The following is a 19,669-nucleotide window of genomic DNA, read 5'->3' as shown; positions in this document are numbered from 1 at the left end:
ATCAGACTCGGCTATGCGATTCAGTTCGCCCGGCGTCCCCCTGCTTTCAAGGGCATTCTGTTCACCCGTGTTCTGGCGGACAATGCCCCTGTGCTCAGGGCAGAGATCGCAGTCCTACTGGCGAAGGACGCGATCGAGCCGGTCCCTCCAGCCAATATGAAGACCGGCTTCTACAGCCCGTACTTCATTGTACCCAAGAAAGGTGGTGGGTTACGACCAATCTTGGACCTGCGCGTCCTGAACCGGTCCCTTCACAGGCTACCGTTCAAGATGCTTACGCAGAAACGCATTTTCAAATGCATCCGTCCCCAAGATTGGTTTGCAGCGATCGACCTGAAGAACGCGTACTTTCATGTCTCGATTCTCCCTCGACACAGACCGTTTCTTCGCTTTGCGTTCGAGGGACGGGCATATCAGTACAAGGTCTTACCCTTCGGGCTGGCCCTGTCGCCCCGCGTCTTCACGAAAGTCACGGAGGCGGCCATTGCTCCCATGTGCGAGCGTGGTGTTCGCATCCTCAACTACCTCGACGACTGGCTTATTCTGGCCCAGTCGAGAGAGCAGTTGTGCGAACACAGGGACATGGTGCTCAGTCACCTCAGCCACCTAGGGCTTCGGGTCAACTGGGAAAAGAGCAAACTCACCCCCGGGCAGAGGATCTCTTTTCTCGGTATGGAGTTGGACTCGATCAACATGACAGCGCGCCTCACCGAGGCCCGTGTCCAGTCAGTGTTGAACTGCATGAGCAAGCTCAGACGCAGAACAGCGGCACTACTGAAACTCTTTCAGAGGCTCCTGGGGCATATGGCATCTGCAGCCGCGGTTACGCCGCTCGGATTGCTTCATATGAGGCCGCTCCAACACTGGCTCCACGATCGAGTCCCGAGATGGGCGTGGCAGAGTGGCTCGTGCCGGGTCCAAGTGACTCCACCGGCTGGGGGGCCACGTACAACGGGCATGCAGCTTCAGGTCTGTGGACGGGGCCTCAACTGCATTGGCACATCAACTGCCTCGAGTTGTTAGCAGTACGTCTTGCGCTGAGCCGCTTCAAAACGCTGCTACTAGGCAAGCATGTACTGGTCCGTACGGACAGCACTGCGACCGTTGCGTACATCAACCGCCAAGGTGGTCTACGCTCCCGCCGCATGTCACAACTCGCCCGCCATCTCCTCCTCTGGAGTCAGAAGCATCTGAGGTCGCTTCGTGCCGTTTACATTCCGGGCCTGCTCAACCGTGCAGCCGACGAGCTCTCACGGCAGCAGGTGCTACCGGGAGAATGGCGACTCCATTCCCAGGTGGTCCAGCTGATTTTCAGGCACTTCGGGACCGCACAGGTAGATCTGTTTGCCGCCCCGGACACGTCTCACTGCCAGTTGTTCTATTCCCTGACCGAGGGGACCCTCGGCACGGATGCTCTGGCACACAGCTGGCCCCGGGGCCAACGCAAGTATGCGTTTCCCCCAGTGAGCCTTCTTGCACAGACCTTGTGCAAAGTCAGGGAGGACGAGGAGCAGGTCTTGCTAGTTGCGCCGTATTGGCCCAACCGGACCTGGTTCCCGGAACTAGTGCTCCTCGCGACAGCCCCTCCCAGGCCCATTCCTCTGAGAGAGGACCTGCTCTCTCAGAGACGGGGCACCCTATGGCACCCACGTCCAGACCTCTGAAAACTCCATGTCTGGTCCCTGGACTGGACGCGGAGGTTCTAGGTGATCTACCCCCTGCGGTAGTTGACACCATCACTTCCGCTAGAGCCCCCTCTACGAGGCGCCTCTATGCGTTGAAGTGGAACCTGTTCGTTGACTGGTGCTCCTCTCACGAGGAGAACCCCCGATCTTGCTCGATCAGAGCCGTGCTTTCCTTCCTGCAAGAAGGGCTGGAGCGAAGGCTGTCTCCCTCCACCCTTAAAGTGTATGTTGCCGCTATTGCCGCACATCACGATGCTGTTGATGGTAAGTCTTTGGGAAGGCATTACCTGATCATCAGGTTCCTGAGGGGAGCGAGGAGACTGAATCCTCCTCGCCCACTCTCTATACCCTCTTGGGATTTGTCTCTGGTCCTTTCGGCACTTCAGAGACCACCCTTTGAGCCTCTGCAATCAGCTGAGTTAAAAATCCTGTCCTGTAAGACAGTTCTCCTGGTTGCATTGGCCTCTATCAAGAGGGTAGGGGACCTGCATGCATTTTCGGTCGACGAATCATGCCTAGAATTCGGCCCGGACTACTCTCACGTGATCCTGAGACCCCGGCCCGGATACGTGCCCAAGGTTCCTACCACTCCCTTCCGGGACCAGGTAGTGAACAGCAGTTGAACTCCCTCTACGCAGGTCTTCTGCCCCAGCAGTTGGGGGTCTGAGAATCTTGCGTAGGGCACTGGATGTGGCAAGCAACCGTGGCGTTTTCCATGGGATCCCAATTACGTCGTCACGTCGACGTTATGTCGAACGTGAGCGACTGAAAGGGAACGTCTCGGTTACTAATGTAACCCTCGTTCCCTGAAGGAGGGAACGGGAGACGTAACGTCCCGTCGCCACCGTTGTTGACCATCGCTGCATGGCCGTCACAAATCTCGGCTCCTATTGAAAAACAATGTGTGCGTGTGCCCGCTTCCTGTTTATACCCGCGCTGCGCTTTGTCACTCACATGAGATCCACCAATAGCAAACCACAACCATAAAAGTTTTCTTGTTCCAGAAACCGTTTCATGCCTGTATGAATTAAGTTCTCTTTAGAGTCTTATCGCGCTGGAATGGTTTAAAAGCACTTGAACGAATGATTGGCTGATCATAGGATTGGCTTGCATGTGGACCATCCCAGGTCAGATAAAAATCTCTCGCTTCGTGGAGCTTATTCGAGATATGTGTGTTCAGTATTGGGAAGGTTACTTTGGAAATGTAATTGGTAACAGATTACAATATTACCTTATTTAAAATGTAATAAGTAGTGTAACATTTCAATTACTTTATTAATGTAACTGATTACATTTGATTACTTTTTGATTACTTTTTTACATTTCTAACACATTTTTTTGAACGGTTAATCATTTTCAAACATTTCAACCAGGCAGTGTTAACCTTAAAGTACTACTCAACACTGATTACTGTCAGATTTTCAAAATGCTTCATCACTTGAATTAAGATTATAATTATTACATTTTAAAGCACAGCTATCACAAAATCAGACTTAAGCAATTCTTTTTACTTTGAGATCGTTCTGAGGTTAAATACAGATTTACAGTGGTGCGCTGCAAATTCAAACAAGTTAACCAATCAAAAGCATCAAAATAGCATTGCTTTACTAAACAGCCTTTCAATGCCAGATGGCATCGTGCACATCAAAAACAGGCAAAGCAACAAATGAATATTATTCAACATGTTCTAGCTTTTTACAGAAAGTATTCAGATGTAACCCTCTTTGTAATCATTAACATTTTCATAAGTAACTGTAATTTAATTACACTTTTTTTTCTCAGTAACAGATTACAGTTACAATTATTCTGTAATTAAATTACGTAACTCAGTTACATCTAATTAGTTACTCCCCAACATTGTTAAATTTATTAACACGTTAAAAATAAAATAATTAAATCACATAACTAACTTTCTTGATACATGAAAGTACTTTGATGCCCCTGGTTCATGTGAGGAGCAAGAGTGGAGAGATCATGTGATCTCTGTTTATTGGTCATATCATATCTCAGCCCTGACTTGTCAGAAAAGTATTCAACATGCACAATCCTCATGCATATGTGAGCCATCTGGGACATGTTTCACGCATCGCCAACTGATCAGACCGCCACAGTTGGCTCTTGCATTGACATTTTCGACTTTGATTTGCACAATACTGTTCTTTGTGATAAATAATGATCAGTTGGTCTGTGCCAGCTCAGACTGCACTGTAAACCCATCCGGGGGTGATATGTTCGTGTTCTGGCGTTTCACCCCAGTGCACTCTGTCATAAAACGTAAACATTTCATAAGCATGTCTTTCTGTTTGTGACAAATGATGTCTTGAAATGAAGCCACAATGTCAGCGTTTGGCTGTCACCATGATTTAAACAATACAGCTGAAGATGAAGTCATATACATCCACCAAACAACAAATTAAGGTAGCTACCATACCCCCATGGTCTCCGTGATTTTGCCAAGTAAGACATGTTCCTGGTTCAATTATTTTGTTGATCCTGGAACATTCCTGTCTGAAAATTTTAGTCCTAACCCTACCCCTAAGCCTAACCCTACACATAACTTATCCCTTAAATCAGAGGGACGTTATAGGTGAATAACACTGATGTAGAAGCCTAATCCTAACCCTAATTTTAAGCCTACACTGTAAACTTTTCCCTCAAATCTAATTGGTTGACTGGGATGTTGTTCCAGGATCAGCTAAGATGTTGATCCAGGAACATGTTGTACTTAGTGAAATCACATTCACCATATAGTCAAAGTTTATGAGACATGCAGTTACACTTTAAAATGAATGACAGTAAACAAAACAAAAAGAAAAAAAGTTATAAAGTTATAAAGTTACAGTAGCAGATATGGCTGGTATTGTTGCAATGGATCGTTTCTTTTGATCGCTGTTTTGCTGTTGTCATGACATGTCTCGTTTTCACTCGATTGTGCATGAAAATCAATACACTATGGGCCCTATTTTAACGATCTGAAACGCAAGTATCAAGCGTGAAACGCAAGTAACTTTGTGGGCGGATCTCGGACGCTGTTGTTATTATACCGGCAGCATAAATTACTCTTACACCCGACGCAAATCTAAAATGGGTTGGTCTGAAGTAGCTTCATTACGCATAGGTGTGGTTTGGGCGTAACGTGAAATAAACCAATCAGAGTGTCATCTCACATTCCCTTTAAGAGCTGGCGCGCTTGTTCCATGGCGGATTGCTATTATAACGGCGGATTTGCCAGGAGCGATTCACAGCCGAGGAGACCGACGTTCTCGTCAGGGCCGTAAAACACAGAGAAGTGACATTGGGGATGGAGAAACACACCCAAATTAGCTTCGGTTAAACAGGCGTATAATAATTTGGGTAAATGTGTAAGCTAGATTTATGCCTATTTTTTTACATCTTCATGGACACAACAATGACTTCCCTCGTGTGTTAATATTTTCCCTTGCAATAATGTATGGTTTTCTAAAAATGAAAACGGCTGTGTCTGTGTGTAGATGAGATAAGCAAAGTGCATGCGCGTTGTGCACACGCTACATTGATTATGGCCAAGCATGCGCCCTTAAAATAGCATCTGAATAACATGCGCAACGCGCCACTGACTTTAGACAAGGTTTTTCCTGGTCTGTGGCGGAATTTTTTTCTGAAACTGCAAAATAGCACCAGTGAACGTTTGTGCTGGAACACACCTCCTCTTTGCGCTGAACCGCCCCCGGGAGCGCAAATGCATTTCCTAGTTTACCGACGTGCGTCTGTGGAGGGAAAAGTCCGCTGTGCGCGGGTGCAAAATAGGAATGATACATGCGTCGGTTGTACAAAGTCAATTGCGCTGGGTGCAAGATAGGGCCCTATGTGACGTTGGCTATAGGTGGTTCGACAGATGCAAGAATGAAAACATCAAAACAGAGTATGCAAACTAAATGAAACAGCAGTCGTAGTTATGTATGCATATACACTCACCTAAAGGATTATTAGGAACACCATACTAATACTGTGTTTGACCCCCTTTCGCCTTCAGAACTGCCTTAATTCTACGTGGCATTGATTCAACAAGGTGCTAAAAGCATTCTTTAGAAATGTTGGCCCATATTGATAGGATAGCATCTTGCAGTTGATGGAGATTTGTGGGATGCACATCCAGGGCACGAAGCTCCCGTTCCACCACATCCCAAAGATGCTCTATTGGGTTAGGATCTGGTGACTGTGGCGCCATTTTAGTACAGTGAACTCATTGTCATGTTCAAGAAACCAGTTTGAAATGATTCGAGCTTTGTGACATGGTGCATTATCCTGCTGGAAGTAGCCATCAGAGGATGGGTACATGGTGGTCATAAAGGGATGGACATGGTCAGAAACAATGCTCAGGTAGGCCGTAGCATTTAAACGATGCCCAATTGGCACTAAGGGGCCTAAAGTGTGCCAAGAAAACATCCCCCACACCATTACACCACCACCACCAGCCTGCACAGTGGTAACAAGGCATGATGGATCCATGTTCTCATTCTGTTTACGACAAATTCTGACTCTACCGTCTGAATGTCTCAACAGAAATCGAGACTCATCAGACCAGGCAACATTTTTCCAGTCTTCAACTGTCCAATTTTGGTGAGCTCGTGCAAATTGTAGCCTCTTTTTCCTATTTGTAGTGGAGATGAGTGGTACCCGGTGGGGTCTTCTGCTGTTGTAGCCCATCCGCCTCAAGGTTGTGCGTGTTGTGGCTTCACAAATGCTTTGCTGCATACCTCGGTTGTAACGAGTGGTTATTTCAGTCAAAGTTGCTCTTCTATCAGCTTGAATCAGTCGGCCCATTCTCCTCTGACCTCTAGCATCAACAAGGCATTTTCGCCCACAGGACTGCCGCATACTGGATGTTTTTCCCTTTTCACACCATTCTTTGTAAACCCTAGAAATGGTTGTGCGTGAAAATCCCAGTAACTGAGCAGATTGTGAAATACTCAGACCGGCCCGTCTGGCACCAAAAACCATGCCACGCTCAAAATTGCTTAAATCCCCTTTCTTTCCCATTCTGACATTCAGTTTGGAGTTCAGGAGATTGTCTTGACCAGGACCACACCCCTAAATGCATTGAAGCAACTGCCATGTGATTGGTTGATTAGATAATTGCATTAATGAGAAATTGAACAGGTGTTCCTAATAATCCTTTAGGTGAGTGTATAAAAATGACGTTGTTGCTTTTGGTTAGATAGTGAATCATGGCCATTCAAAGAGTTTACGTCAATCAGAGATTTTCATACTTTATAGTGTAAAGTAGATAGTACATTTACCACTGAAAATGTCTACAAAACAACGTTAGATGATTAGTGTTTGTAGATTAAGATGAATTAATTGCAGGAAATTCACCACAATGAAAAAAAAAAAAATGAAAAAAAAAGATGTCTAAAGAGTCAAATACAGTGATCGATGTTTAGAAGTCTCCATAGCAGTGCCATTCGCTCACAGGGAAATACCAACATATAGGTTTGAAATAAAACACTTCTGGTATCAGAACACATGGGGTGAGTGTTTTAGAGTTCAATATGTTGCTCGTAGTGTTGATGTCCTTATGATGTCTCTTTTATTCTGGAGTCCAAAGGCTGGAAATAGTTGTGGAATCTCAATTAATGTCACTCGGTCTTGGAACAATGCCTAGAGTCATGTTCGGCTGACGCTAAATGAGTGATTGTGTGTTAACGCATCACAACTTGCTTCTACAAGTGTGTATTAAAACACTGGTTGAGAATAGCTCTCTTTAGGTGATCTGACCTTCCAGGGGTTCACCTCGAATGGCCTATGAACCAGATCCAATCACAGCTTGCTCAAAACATTTCATATCTACAGAACATTAAGTGGAGTTGAAGAATCTGTTCAGAAATTGAAACAGCTCCTTGTTGAAGGGAAGTAGCAATATTTTGACTTATTTTAGCAGTATAGGAATGCCCATAGAATGCAAGTTTTCATGGTTCTGAACAAGAAGATCTAGAGACTGTCTGACAATCGCCAATGAATGTGAATGAGCCAGCATGCGGTTGTTGATGTCATCCTTGGACCCTCTAACAGAAGAACTGTCTGTTTTTCTGTTTTTGTTTTTTGTCATGTGAAAAGGAAAGGACTATGTAAGCCTTTATTTTTTCTTCCTTTAATTTGGTAACTGGCCATTTACTTGCTTGTAGGGTTCACAAGGGATACCAGGCTCACAGGTCAGTGGAAATGACTGGGTCTGAGATCCTTCCAATAATCTTGCAAGAATTCCGTGCCATTTGAATTCCAGGATGCTGTAGTCGGTTCACTGCAGTTGCCGTCAGTTACATGGACGAGGGCCACGGAATTCTCTGCTCTCTTAAATTAAATCTTCAGGCTTGTCCAGCTGCTCCAGCGAGAACGAGTGGAAGGTTGGAGGGGGTTTGTGGGTGTAGATTAAACTTTGCTTCTGCTCCTTACTCCTATCTATCTGCTGCTTTTAACAATCCGACGCTCATGCGGACTCTGCCCAAATGGTGTTTTGTATTAAAAAGAAATCATTGATGAATTGTTCTTTCTCATATGAAATGTCTTTACACCTGTCATTCACATATTGGCACCGAGACAGGTTGGATGGCCACATGCTTTGAAAACTGAAGGCATGCTGCTGTCTTGATCATTTCATACTTGATCAATCTAAACAATTACAATCACCAAATAGTGCCCTGTCTAGTTGTCAGTACCCAAGTCTTGCTTGAAAGAAATCATTCAGACATCAACGGAGAGAGTACTGGATTACATTTTCCATCTTTTATGATGAAATGACATTTTTCCACCGTCTGCAAGACTGGTGAATAGTACCTTATAACACGTCTATATAACAAATGACTTGTCGATTTTCTCAGAAACCAATGGAAATGAATTCACATACATTATCCATATACATTCAAACTTCTGCAATTCCTTTTCTTTTGCGTACACTGAAAAAAAATTGCATTCATCCAATTAAAAAGATTTAGGGTGATGGTTCACATCTATATTTTATAGCTTGAGTCAATGAAAAATATATATCTTTCCCTAAACAATATTTTACGTCTATGAAAACTATTTCATGAGAATGTTTGGTCACCATTATGGTGATTGGTGTTTCATTTAGTTAGGCAGTTGACTCTTGACTTTTTATGTGAGTGGTCTTTGTAACAGTGTTGACCAAAACACACAATTTGTTGCAAAGGGAACCAGAAACAAGGATGATCAGGTGATATAGTTTTCATCATTATAAAGCAGAATAGTTCAATAATCTTATCCCTGACCAAAAGGGGTTAATTATTATCAATAAATTATTTTCAGCTTTCTTGCCACAGATCAAACATTCTGAATTTTGATTTTTAAATACATTGCAAGGAATTTTCTTTAGACACACACACAGACATCAAGAATCAGCATAGGAATCTCAACAATGGTGACATGCTTTATGCCGCAATGCATGCTGGGAGCAATGAGTTTTATACTATGGTGGCTCCCAGCATGCATTGCAGCATGAAACATGTCACCATTGTTGAGATTCATACACTGATACTTGATGTCTGTGTGTGTGTCTAAAGAAAATTTCACATACTTTATTTAAAAAAATCTAAACTCAGAATGTCTGATCTGTGGCAAGAAAGCACTGTTGGTGAACACAATCTATTAATAACAACTTTTGATCAGAGATAAGATTAGTGATTTTTTCTATTTTATGATGCAAAATTATGGCGACAAATGATGTGTTTTGGAAAACACTGTTACAAAGACCACAAACTGACATAAAATACTAAGAGTCAAACTACCCAACTAAAGGAACACTGATCACCATAATGGTGAATTTCCAAGAGAACTTCAAAATCTAAACCTCTGTTAATTCTTAAAACTTCTGCTGAGAGCTTGAGAGATTTATTGTCTTCTTTTATTTGCAGTTGATTTCAGGCTGTGTGGTTTTAAGTTGTAGTTGTAATTGTTGTGTTTAATTTTCTGAGAGTGCAAGCATGATGTTGAACCAACATCACATTGTAACATTCAATTCCATTACCATTGACTTTTGGATGAAATTTCAACATGTTTTGATGTTGATTCAATGCAGTTAACATCGACACATTAACACTGATTTAACATTGTTTCGATCTTGGCTTGCTATCTGGGTCTAATGTTGTCTGGGTGTCAATGTTTGCCAGCTCTTAAAAGTAAAAAATCTGACATTTGAGTACTGAAATTGTGGATGTGTGGAAGTTATGTATAATAAGTAAATAAATATTGATGCAATGAAAATTTATTAGATTCTGGTAAGATTAAATATTAGGTAATGTTTCTTAATGGGAATCATGTTTTATTACATTCATATCTTTTTGTTTGTTCAAAACAAATCATTTCTATTAACTTGTATTTTAAAAAATGAGAAACAATAGTTTAATTAAATCTGTATCTATTTGATTGGAGAAAATAAATAATTTATACTACATTATTTCTTAAATGAGAATTTTTGTTTTGATTAAATCTATATAGTTTTGTTTAGATTTAAATTAATTGACTTTCTTCAACAAGAAAAATATACTTTGTGCCAGTTTTTATAAAAAAGTTTTCATAGACATATAAAATCTAGTTGCAGGCTAGCTGTAATGTATCCAGCTCCACTGTTTTAGATCAGCATTATAGCTATTTCTGTGGCATGTGAACGTTTGTGTGGGTTTTTGCATGTGTGTGTAATTAATGGTAATTTGGCAAATAAGCATAAATCAGTATGGTACATGATTAATTAGTGAATCAGATATGAAAAATGAACACATTAGCATTGAGTGTATGTATCTGACACCACTAATGAGTTGGCACTTCCAAAAAAAGTACCAAAACTCTGGAGGAACCAAGGCAGTCCCATTTTTGGTGTAGGCTAACCCTAAACCTTATCTAACCCTGGACAATACGCCACAATAACTGAAACTTAATTTATTCTAAGTCCCTCCCATCTAACATCGTCACCTATACGGGTTATTGTCTTAAATAGCATCCAGCTTAAACATTCAGTGGTGGTTTGCTCTACTATCCATTCAAAAAAAGTATATGCTGCTTCTTCTGTCCTCCTCTTTAAGTTTTTGAGTGGACAGAGTTATGTTTCGATAACCTCATGCACTCTGGGCTTTTTGGAAATATGGAGAGTAAGCTAACAGTTATATATTCCAGCTGCACTTGGACGGTCTTCACATTCATCAGGAATAGTTGCCTTGCCTAAGCAGTGCTCATAGTGCTTGAGGGAGGTTTGCTGTCTGACACCGGGAAACCAGGGGAGTGCATCATTAACTAATGGCAGACGCACCTGTCTGGGTGTCTGATCCACGCGTCTGAGAGTTGCTCTGACTGATGTATTAGTGAAGATTATATGCACTAAGAAACTAATGGATCAACAGGTTCAGCTAAATATTTGAGATAATAATTAACAAACAGACATTAGCCACAGTTAGTCCAAGACCATTCCACATTTTTTCGGGTCTGAGCTTTGATTTGCTAGTAGGATTTACTGCAGTGTCACATGGCCTAGCTTTTGGCCCATTTTACAGTTTATTCTGGCCTAGAACTGCCACTTATTTATGTCCGGCCTACCGACCAGTGACTAGTCATATTTTTTCATGCATGTGGTGTCATCTCTGCTAAATGAAATGACGGTGCTATTGGGTATTTTACTTATTATTTTCATATTAATAATTACAATTAATTACAAATTTGTCACATGCAAAAGCTTTGTTGTCAGAAAGAATATGATTCATGGAGTATACCATTTTTGCTTATTCCTTGGGGAAATCTTATCAAAGCTAAAATGTATTTAGGATATTCTGTCAGTTTCCAATAATTAGAAAAAAAATCAATGTTTTGACAACCATATTAATTGACAACCATATAAACATCTGTGAATTTAGATCTGCTAGTAGGACATAGTCCAAATTTTGGCATAAAGTCTGGCCAATTTTACAACGTATTCTTAATTGTGCGAAAAGAAATAGAAGTTGGAAGCTGCACTGGAAACCACACTGAATTCCATGTATAGGTACACTTTCAAGTTCTGCAAAAATGTAGGTAGAAGCAAATTTTTCCAATGAGCCTGTGTTGGAAATAATTGGCACCACAATATTAGACTGTCTGGGAAAGCACTCATTCAAATACTTGCACTTGTGTCAGTTTTTCAGTTGATTGTTCATTGATTCCATTCTGCAACTGGAAGAAATGGGTGTATAATTGTGAAAGAAAATGTGTGAACCTTTAATAGTTTTCTGCATTCTTGAGTTGCGATGTTTGGTTCTTGAAGGAATCTTTCTTTTGAGCTGGTTCATAGGAAGTAACAGGTTGAGCCGGTTCATTAATCGAACTGAATCGAATTTTAGTTCTGGATTGATGACGCAAGACGCACAAGCCGAAGTAGCACGTCCGACTCAAAAAGAACCAAATGAGCCGGTTCAACTAATTGTCGAAGTTTGCAGAGGATTACCGAGGAGTCTGATGAGTAAATTGGCAATACTATGCAAACCTGAGGCATGTACTGGAAATATGCTTGTTATGACTATTGCTATTAAATAACATTTTATTAAAACCTGCAAAAAACTTTCTGTCTAGAGATGTAAATACATTTTACAATAGTTTACTGTGCATTCAGATTATATTTTAAGTTAAGCGAAATCAAGGAGTTTAAAAGACTGGTTTATTCTTTCTATATACTTTAGACATGTAAAACATATCCATGTTTATGCTTTTGGTGCAAAAAAAAAAAAAAAAAAAAAACGTATCCAAGATGTAGATTACTCAATATTGATCAGTCATATCAACATAAAGGATCCGCAAATGAAACTGTGATCACAAACACCATTAACTTAAGAGAATGAAAGGCAATAATCAGCAATAGGCATTCACACAAATAATTTTTCATTATGCATTGACACAAACTACTTTATTTGATTGTTTCATTGTTATAACATGGCACTGAGTTATTAGAAAATAAATGCATAGTGCCAACATTGTTTGTTGACATAAGGAACCAGTGAATCGTTTTTTGAACCGGTTCATTGAAACAAACTGTCCGAAAGAACCAGTTCGCGGAAATGAATCGGACTTTACGTCACTATTCTTGGGATTTTTATCTAGATAAAGTATCCAAACAACCAATACACAATTTTTTTTTTTTTTTTTTTTTTGGCAAATTTGTTGTGTTCAAGTGCTTTGTTGTCAGAAAGAATAAGAATCATGGAGACCAGGTTTTCTTGCCTATTTCTTGAGGAAATCTTATTCAAGCCTGAACAGCATGGTTGTCATGATCTCAGTGAATAAAGTCCACAGAAGAAGTTCAGAATAGTAACCGACAGCTACGGCTGAAGAAGTTTTTCCTTTGAGTTTTCCACGTACAGACGACACCATTGTCAAAACGATCCCCATTTACACGGATCCCCAAAAAAGACTAAAAACGCTGTATTCTGCTGCCAGGCCATTAGATGGAGATGAAACACTATAGACTGAACATGTAATACGCATGGGCATGACATCATCGTCTTCAGAGATTTACGTTTTTGCTGTTTACACAGAGACCATTTTCAAAAACTTGCACTTTGAAGCTTGTTTTCAAAACTTTGCGTTTTCAGGCACCCAAAACGCTGTTGTCGTGTAAATGAACGGCCAAAACGCATAAAAAGTTTTACGCTTTTAGTTGAAAACGGTGTCGTGTAAACAGCCCCTAAATATACACAGATAATGAACTAAAATGACTAGCAGGTGCGATGATTAAATGAATTACAATAGCAACAAATGAGAGAAAGAACACAGGAAGTCCATGATAGTGAAACTTAACGACCAGAAGACTTCTCTGACAATAGCAGAGTTGATGTAATCACAGAAACCAGTCATCACTCTGTATTTTTCCAGATTTTTTTGTTGTTGTGTTGATGCTTTTCAATGTAAAAAAAAAAAAAAAAAAACTAAGGGCCACCAATCAGACAGATACTGTTCAAATTGAAGAAATTCAGAATTTCAACACCACCTTTTCCTTTGTCTAGGAGTGGTTGTCCAAACAAGAATCACTCAAACAGCAAAACATGACACTTTAGGAGGTCACAAAACCTAGCATCTGAGGGTTTTAAAGGCCTCTCTTGCATTGGCTAAAGTTTATTAGTGTTCATTAGTCCACCGTCTGGCAGGACAACAAAGAGGAAGCCACAGCTCTCCAAGAACAACATTTCTACCAACCTCAAATTTGTCTAAAACTGTGTGGATGAACAAGAATGTTTTGTGAACCGATGAGTTGATAGATTGAAACTCTGCACTTACCCATCCCGACTGTGATGCAGAGTAGGGGCAGTATAATGGTTAGGAGCATTGGCATCTTCAGGATGTCTTCAGGGTGTCCATAAACAGAAAGTCAGACCTGCAACACGATAAAGACCCTGAACACTCAAGTAGGTCTGCCACTGAAAGGTTAAAGCAGAAGAAATGTAATGTTTCAGAATGACCAGGTCAAAGTCTCTGAAGTGGATGTGCAGGACCAAACCACAGTTACTGGAAATGTAGAGCTGCCAGTATTGATAATTTAGTGTAGTAAAATAATGCACAGTAAACTAAAAATGCACAGATTCAGTAAATCACATTGGAACCAGTTGATTTTGTAACTTCTTGACATTTGTGTAACCATCTGTGAACAGACTGTGGATGCTAGACATTTGAACTGATCCAAAAGAATTGCAAAAGGTTGGAGCCAAATGTAGACAAGCAGTTTAACAGTTTATAACAAGCCAGAATATGGTTACATCTCCAGCTCTCTACAACTGTGGCAATGTTCTGTGGAGAGATGTGGCTTTTTCCCAAGTTAATGATCTGTTGTGCATGACCCTCAGCAAACGAATTAACTGTGCTAGGAGAGCAAGAGTATGTGACCTCTGTTTTCCGTCAGTGCTGTGATAAATTTCATCTAATTTTCTCTTGTGTGAGATGTTGGAATACCAGGATTTAGGGGTATTTTAAAGCTACTCTCAGATTTATAATGGCAACAAGGCAAAATAAAGACTGACAAGCAAAGCATTTTGCTGCACATCCTTTCCATTCCTGTATTCCTCCCTCTACCATAAAATAAGAATGCAAACTTTGTGACCTCATTTGTTTAGGGTTTCCGTGTTGAAGGAGGACAATGTAGCAATAATTTTCAATGAAGCCTAACTCCTCATTTATTTAGCCAAGATCCACTGTAGCCTCTGAGACCTCACTTTCCATCTCGACTTTCTTTTCATTTATTCTTTCTCTCTCTCTTCATTCTTTCCCATCCAGCCCCTCCCAGTTACCAAATCACCCAACAGCCCAGGCTATTTGGGGTTTGGAGCAAATCATCATAATTCATAATCATTCATATGTCATATTCTTCCTATTAGATATTACTTAAGTTACACTTTATTTTGATTGTCCACTTCAGACATTGTACTATCTATCTACAAGTAGCTTCATGTAGTTGACATTAACTACATGTCAACTAGCAGTCATTGGAGTATTAGTAGACTGTCTTAATATCTGCTAACACTTTATTGTGATGCTCCCAAACAGACATTCTACTGACTATAAGTAACTTTGCAAGTACATGTCAACTTATTCTACTAACCCAAACCTAACAGTCTATAGAGTTAGTTGACATGTAGTTGAAAAACAATAAGGGTTAGTTGATGTATTAAAGTTGGAGTAGGGTAATTTGCTTATATTAGCTGCTTATAATACTGAATGGACCTAAAATTGGGATGCTGTGGTAGGCGTCATATTCCTATATTCCTGAGAATCAGCTGATGCAAACTTGGCTGACATGACCTGCCAGAACTAAAGTTAAACTTGATTTATTTATTTACTTATTTTTTACTTACACTACAAACTAATTGACTATAAATGTCCATGCCTTGCATACGGGTTTTCAATTTTTTTTGCTATATGTCCTTCGTACTGTAGGTGGTTTTGGGGCTTATGGCGGATATGGTGGTGTTGGAAGATTCTACCCAATGGCTGGAGGTCTGAAACCGGCTAAATCAGGTGCTCGTCCAGTGAATAGTCAGTTAGCACATGTACAGTCAAGTAATTACATAATAACCATTAGGCTTTCTCTTTAGGCACTGGACTACCAGGTGGTCTTCCAGGAGGTGGTCTACCTGGAGGAGGTCTACCTGGAGGAGGTCTACCTGGAGGTGCTATTCATTCAACAAGTCTATTGATTCATTTGATTTTCTCAGTGGCTAAGTAACACAAAATGCACAGCTCTCTTCTAAGTCTGATTTTCTTGTTTCAGGTGCTGGTGTAAAGCCCCCTAAAGGCGGTAATATATGTCTTTGAGTTTCCATCGTTTTCATTGTACAAACACATTGTAAATTAAACTTCTTTTAGGCAAGCATCTTTAGAGAATAACTAAAATGGAAAAAGTAGGTGGAGAACTGACCTCATTCTCAGAAGAACCATTCATACAGTACAAACATACAGGTCCCTTTTTAACACATTTTACATATAACTACATATAACACGGCTGAGACTCTTTTCATGGTACTCCAGTTGGCTTGAACTTGAATGAAGGAGCCTTAGATCATGAGCCAAATCAACAAACGTGTCCCCTCTGGGACCCCGCTGGTGGTGTCCGTGTAATGAAGGCCAGCACATTACTTCAGCTTGTCCTTGGCACAATCTAAAAGCAGCATGCAGTGTCTGTTCCTCTGTGTTTGATATCGGTTGGAAAAGGGTTAAACAAATAAATGAACAGCCTGAAACATCAGCTTCCAGGCACTGAAATCAGATAAGATGACTTGTTTCATGTCAGAAGTACGGAGCAAGTGAGGCAAATTAAATCACTGAGGAATCACATGGAATATTTGCAGTCTAGCTTTGCACTCAATGTGTGTAATGATGTGACTAAATGTGTGTTTATGTTTGTTCAGGGCCAGGTGTTGGAGGAACTGGTACTGGTCTCCCAGGTGCAGTGAATGTATATTTAGCTATTACTGGCATTGTCCTTTGCGTGAGTGCATTTGAATGATTATAGCTAGCAGTGATAGTCCAGTCTATGATGATCTTGTCTTTGTATTGCTTGTTAGGCCTTGGCATTCCTCAGACTGGTGTACAAGGACTCGGCCCTGGTGGGGTTGGACCTGGAGGGAAAGCAGCAAAACCTGGAAAAGCTCCAGTGCCAGGTAAGCGTGGGAGTGTGAAGTTGCATATATAAATGTAAATATGCAGGATTATAGATCAGGTTTTTTTTTTTTTTTTTTTTTTTTTTTTGCAGGAGTGGGAGTGCCTGGTCCGTATCAAGGAGGACTTGTTCCTGGACAAGGTTTGTTCTTTTCCTCTGTTTATGTACTATAATTTGACCACCAGGCCCACAAGGAATCTGCAAACATTTTTCACATTTTCTGTGCTGATTGTGGGGAACATATGCCGAATTCTGTGAAATGGATCTACACATGGCACACTGAAATATGTTCAACAGAGCTGCAGAAACTACACTTCTAGGCCAGAAACATATTATATGCAAGTATGCAAACCTACAAATTCTTGGCACACTCAAAAGGGCGATATAGTTACCTTTAAAGTAGGTAGCTAGGATTTTTCAGGTAGCTAGCTAAATACAGCTCCATTTAACTTGACTTGCTCAGAAAGATTGACCTCAGACCTCAGTTGCTCCTCCACGAGAGCAGTTGACCTAAAGGAGAAAACAGACCACAGAAGACAGTTTATTCTAATGCCCACATAGAAATGGTGCATATTGTGCGGTTAGAAGCATTGCATTCACATACTTGCGTTATTGGTCCATTATCAAATTAGCCAAGACATCTCATAAACAAATGTGCCGAACTTGAACGATTTCTGCAAACATCTGTGGAGCTTTCTGAGGTTGCAGATTTCGTGCAGGCCGCCTATTCAGTTATTTGGAAAAAACACCAAATTAAAATTGCACACATGGCCTTAGTTTGTTCTTGATCACTTGGATTTACATGACTACAGGCTTCAATGGACGGGGTGTTCTTCCTGGTGTTGCCACAGGAAGTGGACTCAAGCCTAAATCAGGTAAACTCTAAATGAAAATGACATCTGTCATTGTAAAAATAAACTATATGATATCTATATGACTGACTGAATCTTTCCCATAGCTGCTGGTGGTGCTGGGCAGGGTCTGGTACCAGGTGCTGGTTAGTACATGAGCATACAGCAACCACTATAAATAGAATAATGATATCTGGAAAGTGTGGAAGATGGATTTGTAAAGAAGTGTTTGCAAAACTGACAGGATCTACACTAGAAGTTTATTTTGTCTGTCATAGGTGGGCGCGGATATGGTGGACCACTGCAACAAGGAGTTTTTCACGGATACCCTCTGAAATCTCCCAAATCCCCAGGTGAAATTTCGGATTCTTTTAATCAGACTGCACAAATCAGCTCAGCCCAGCTTTACCACCCCCCGAAAAGAAGCATTTGCTGACTGATTGCATTTGTGGTTTTACAGCTATTAAGCAATGCAATATGAGGTTGCTATAGAAATAAGCAAGAATGTCTTTCATCAACGCTCTAGATGAAACCCAGCTATATTGTATCACTGCTTAGACTTGCATTGCTAGTCATCCATTTATGTAGTAGATTGCTCTCCGGTGGACAGAAACGTTGTGTGATTTCTCCTATATGGAGGTTCAACAGTTGAAGAGCTCAATTAATTTGTTTCAAGCACTAACCTCAGATTGACTATGTGCTCTCTGGGAAGTGACTCCTCACTTGGGAAAATGCCTTGACAAAGTTCATTGGCATAGTTTTCATAGTCATATCTAAAGTATATTTTCGTAAATGTTTCCGAAATGAAATACATATTTTCACGTCTCTCTTATCGGTGAGCTATCAGCCTTAATCAAGGATTAGGAATACATCCAGTAAAATTAGGAGAAATTGATTGCGGCATTAATATGTGAGCCTCTAGTGGAACATAGCTTTTTCCAAACTTGCATATTTGTTCTGATTAAAACAGGATACAGTGTTGATAAAAATGTGTGGTCAACTTGAACGGTTTAACGCTTCATATGTTGTATAAAAGTCAGCTCATACATCAACAGAAATCATTTGGATGCTTCTTTATCATCTTCATTTTTGCAATTTTATATATATTTTTTTATCTGAATGCACTTTTTGTTCAAACACTGGCCATGTGTTAGTTAATAGCAAGCTTTATTGTTGTGGATAGCTTTGATACATATAAAACGTACATGATAACACAAATCATTTTTGGTATATCTTTAGTATATTTTGATACATATCAAAGTACATTGCCTGTCTCAACAGGTGCTGGTTTGCCCTACACTGGTGGTAAACTTCCATACGGTAGGATACAGTAGCAACCTTGAGAACATGCATGTGCAAAATACCTGGTGTATGATGTGTATTAGCTTGTGTGCTGATTCTCACCTGGTATACCAAAGGTTATGGTGGCTTTGGTGGAGGTGCTGGACTCCCCGGTGGGAAAGCAGGAGCTGGCTCCAAGCCGGGTTATCCAACAGGGACTGGTGTGTTATGTCAGAGCTATAAGATTTGAATCATTGTTCCACATGTCTCAAAGCACATAACATTACAATAATAATTAAAGCTGCAAGCAGCATTTATCGGGGTTCAAGCATTTAAGGCCATTAGGCACACATGCACAAAAAGACATTAAGTTTTATTTGGCAAGCATTTAACCACTGACTTCATAGATGGAAAAGACCATTTACAGCCAATACAGGCAATTTACCATAGGAAGTACATGTTTTTAAGCGTTTTAACAGTTATAGCGCCACCTATGATCCGATCTTCATTACATTGTGCATGCTTATTAAGGATGTTATGTCACATAAGCTCACCAATTTTTGTGAGATTTTGAGTTTTCGTTTAGGATTTATAGGCTTTTGAGTGTAATTTGCCACGCCCAATTATGAAAAATGCAAAAGTTTAACTTTTTTGATAATTATTGATCTAGAGAGTCTTTTGAGTGTATTTTGTCACAC

At 40.7% G+C, this 19,669-nt stretch overlaps 1 protein-coding gene across 10 annotated transcripts in view; it reads left to right on the top strand.

Annotated features, from left to right (window-relative positions):
* The window catches only part of elna (elastin a), a 90,144-nt gene that overhangs the window by 39,093 nt on the left and 31,382 nt on the right, over positions 1-19,669 (top strand). For 8 of the 10 annotated variants that reach the window (XM_079885636.1, XM_079885635.1, XM_079885642.1 and 5 more), the window contains exons 5-15: positions 15,618-15,698; positions 15,776-15,850; positions 15,952-15,978; positions 16,589-16,624; positions 16,745-16,840; positions 16,933-16,980; positions 17,652-17,714; positions 17,798-17,836; positions 17,969-18,043; positions 18,972-19,010; positions 19,109-19,192. In XM_079885636.1, coding sequence (XP_079741762.1) covers positions 15,618-15,698; positions 15,776-15,850; positions 15,952-15,978; positions 16,589-16,624; positions 16,745-16,840; positions 16,933-16,980; positions 17,652-17,714; positions 17,798-17,836; positions 17,969-18,043; positions 18,972-19,010; positions 19,109-19,192 — 663 coding nt within the window. The remainder of the gene's footprint in view (positions 1-15,617; positions 15,699-15,775; positions 15,851-15,951; positions 15,979-16,588; positions 16,625-16,744; positions 16,841-16,932; positions 16,981-17,651; positions 17,715-17,797; positions 17,837-17,968; positions 18,044-18,971; positions 19,011-19,108; positions 19,193-19,669) is intronic. The other 2 variants (XM_079885641.1, XM_079885643.1) reach the window with 2 other exon arrangements.

This window comes from Squalius cephalus (assembly GCF_949319135.1).
Source record: "Squalius cephalus genome assembly, chromosome: 11".
NCBI lineage: Eukaryota > Metazoa > Chordata > Actinopteri > Cypriniformes > Leuciscidae > Squalius > Squalius cephalus.
Note: the sequence above shows the minus strand (reverse complement) of the source record. Positions and strands in the feature narration are given on the sequence as shown.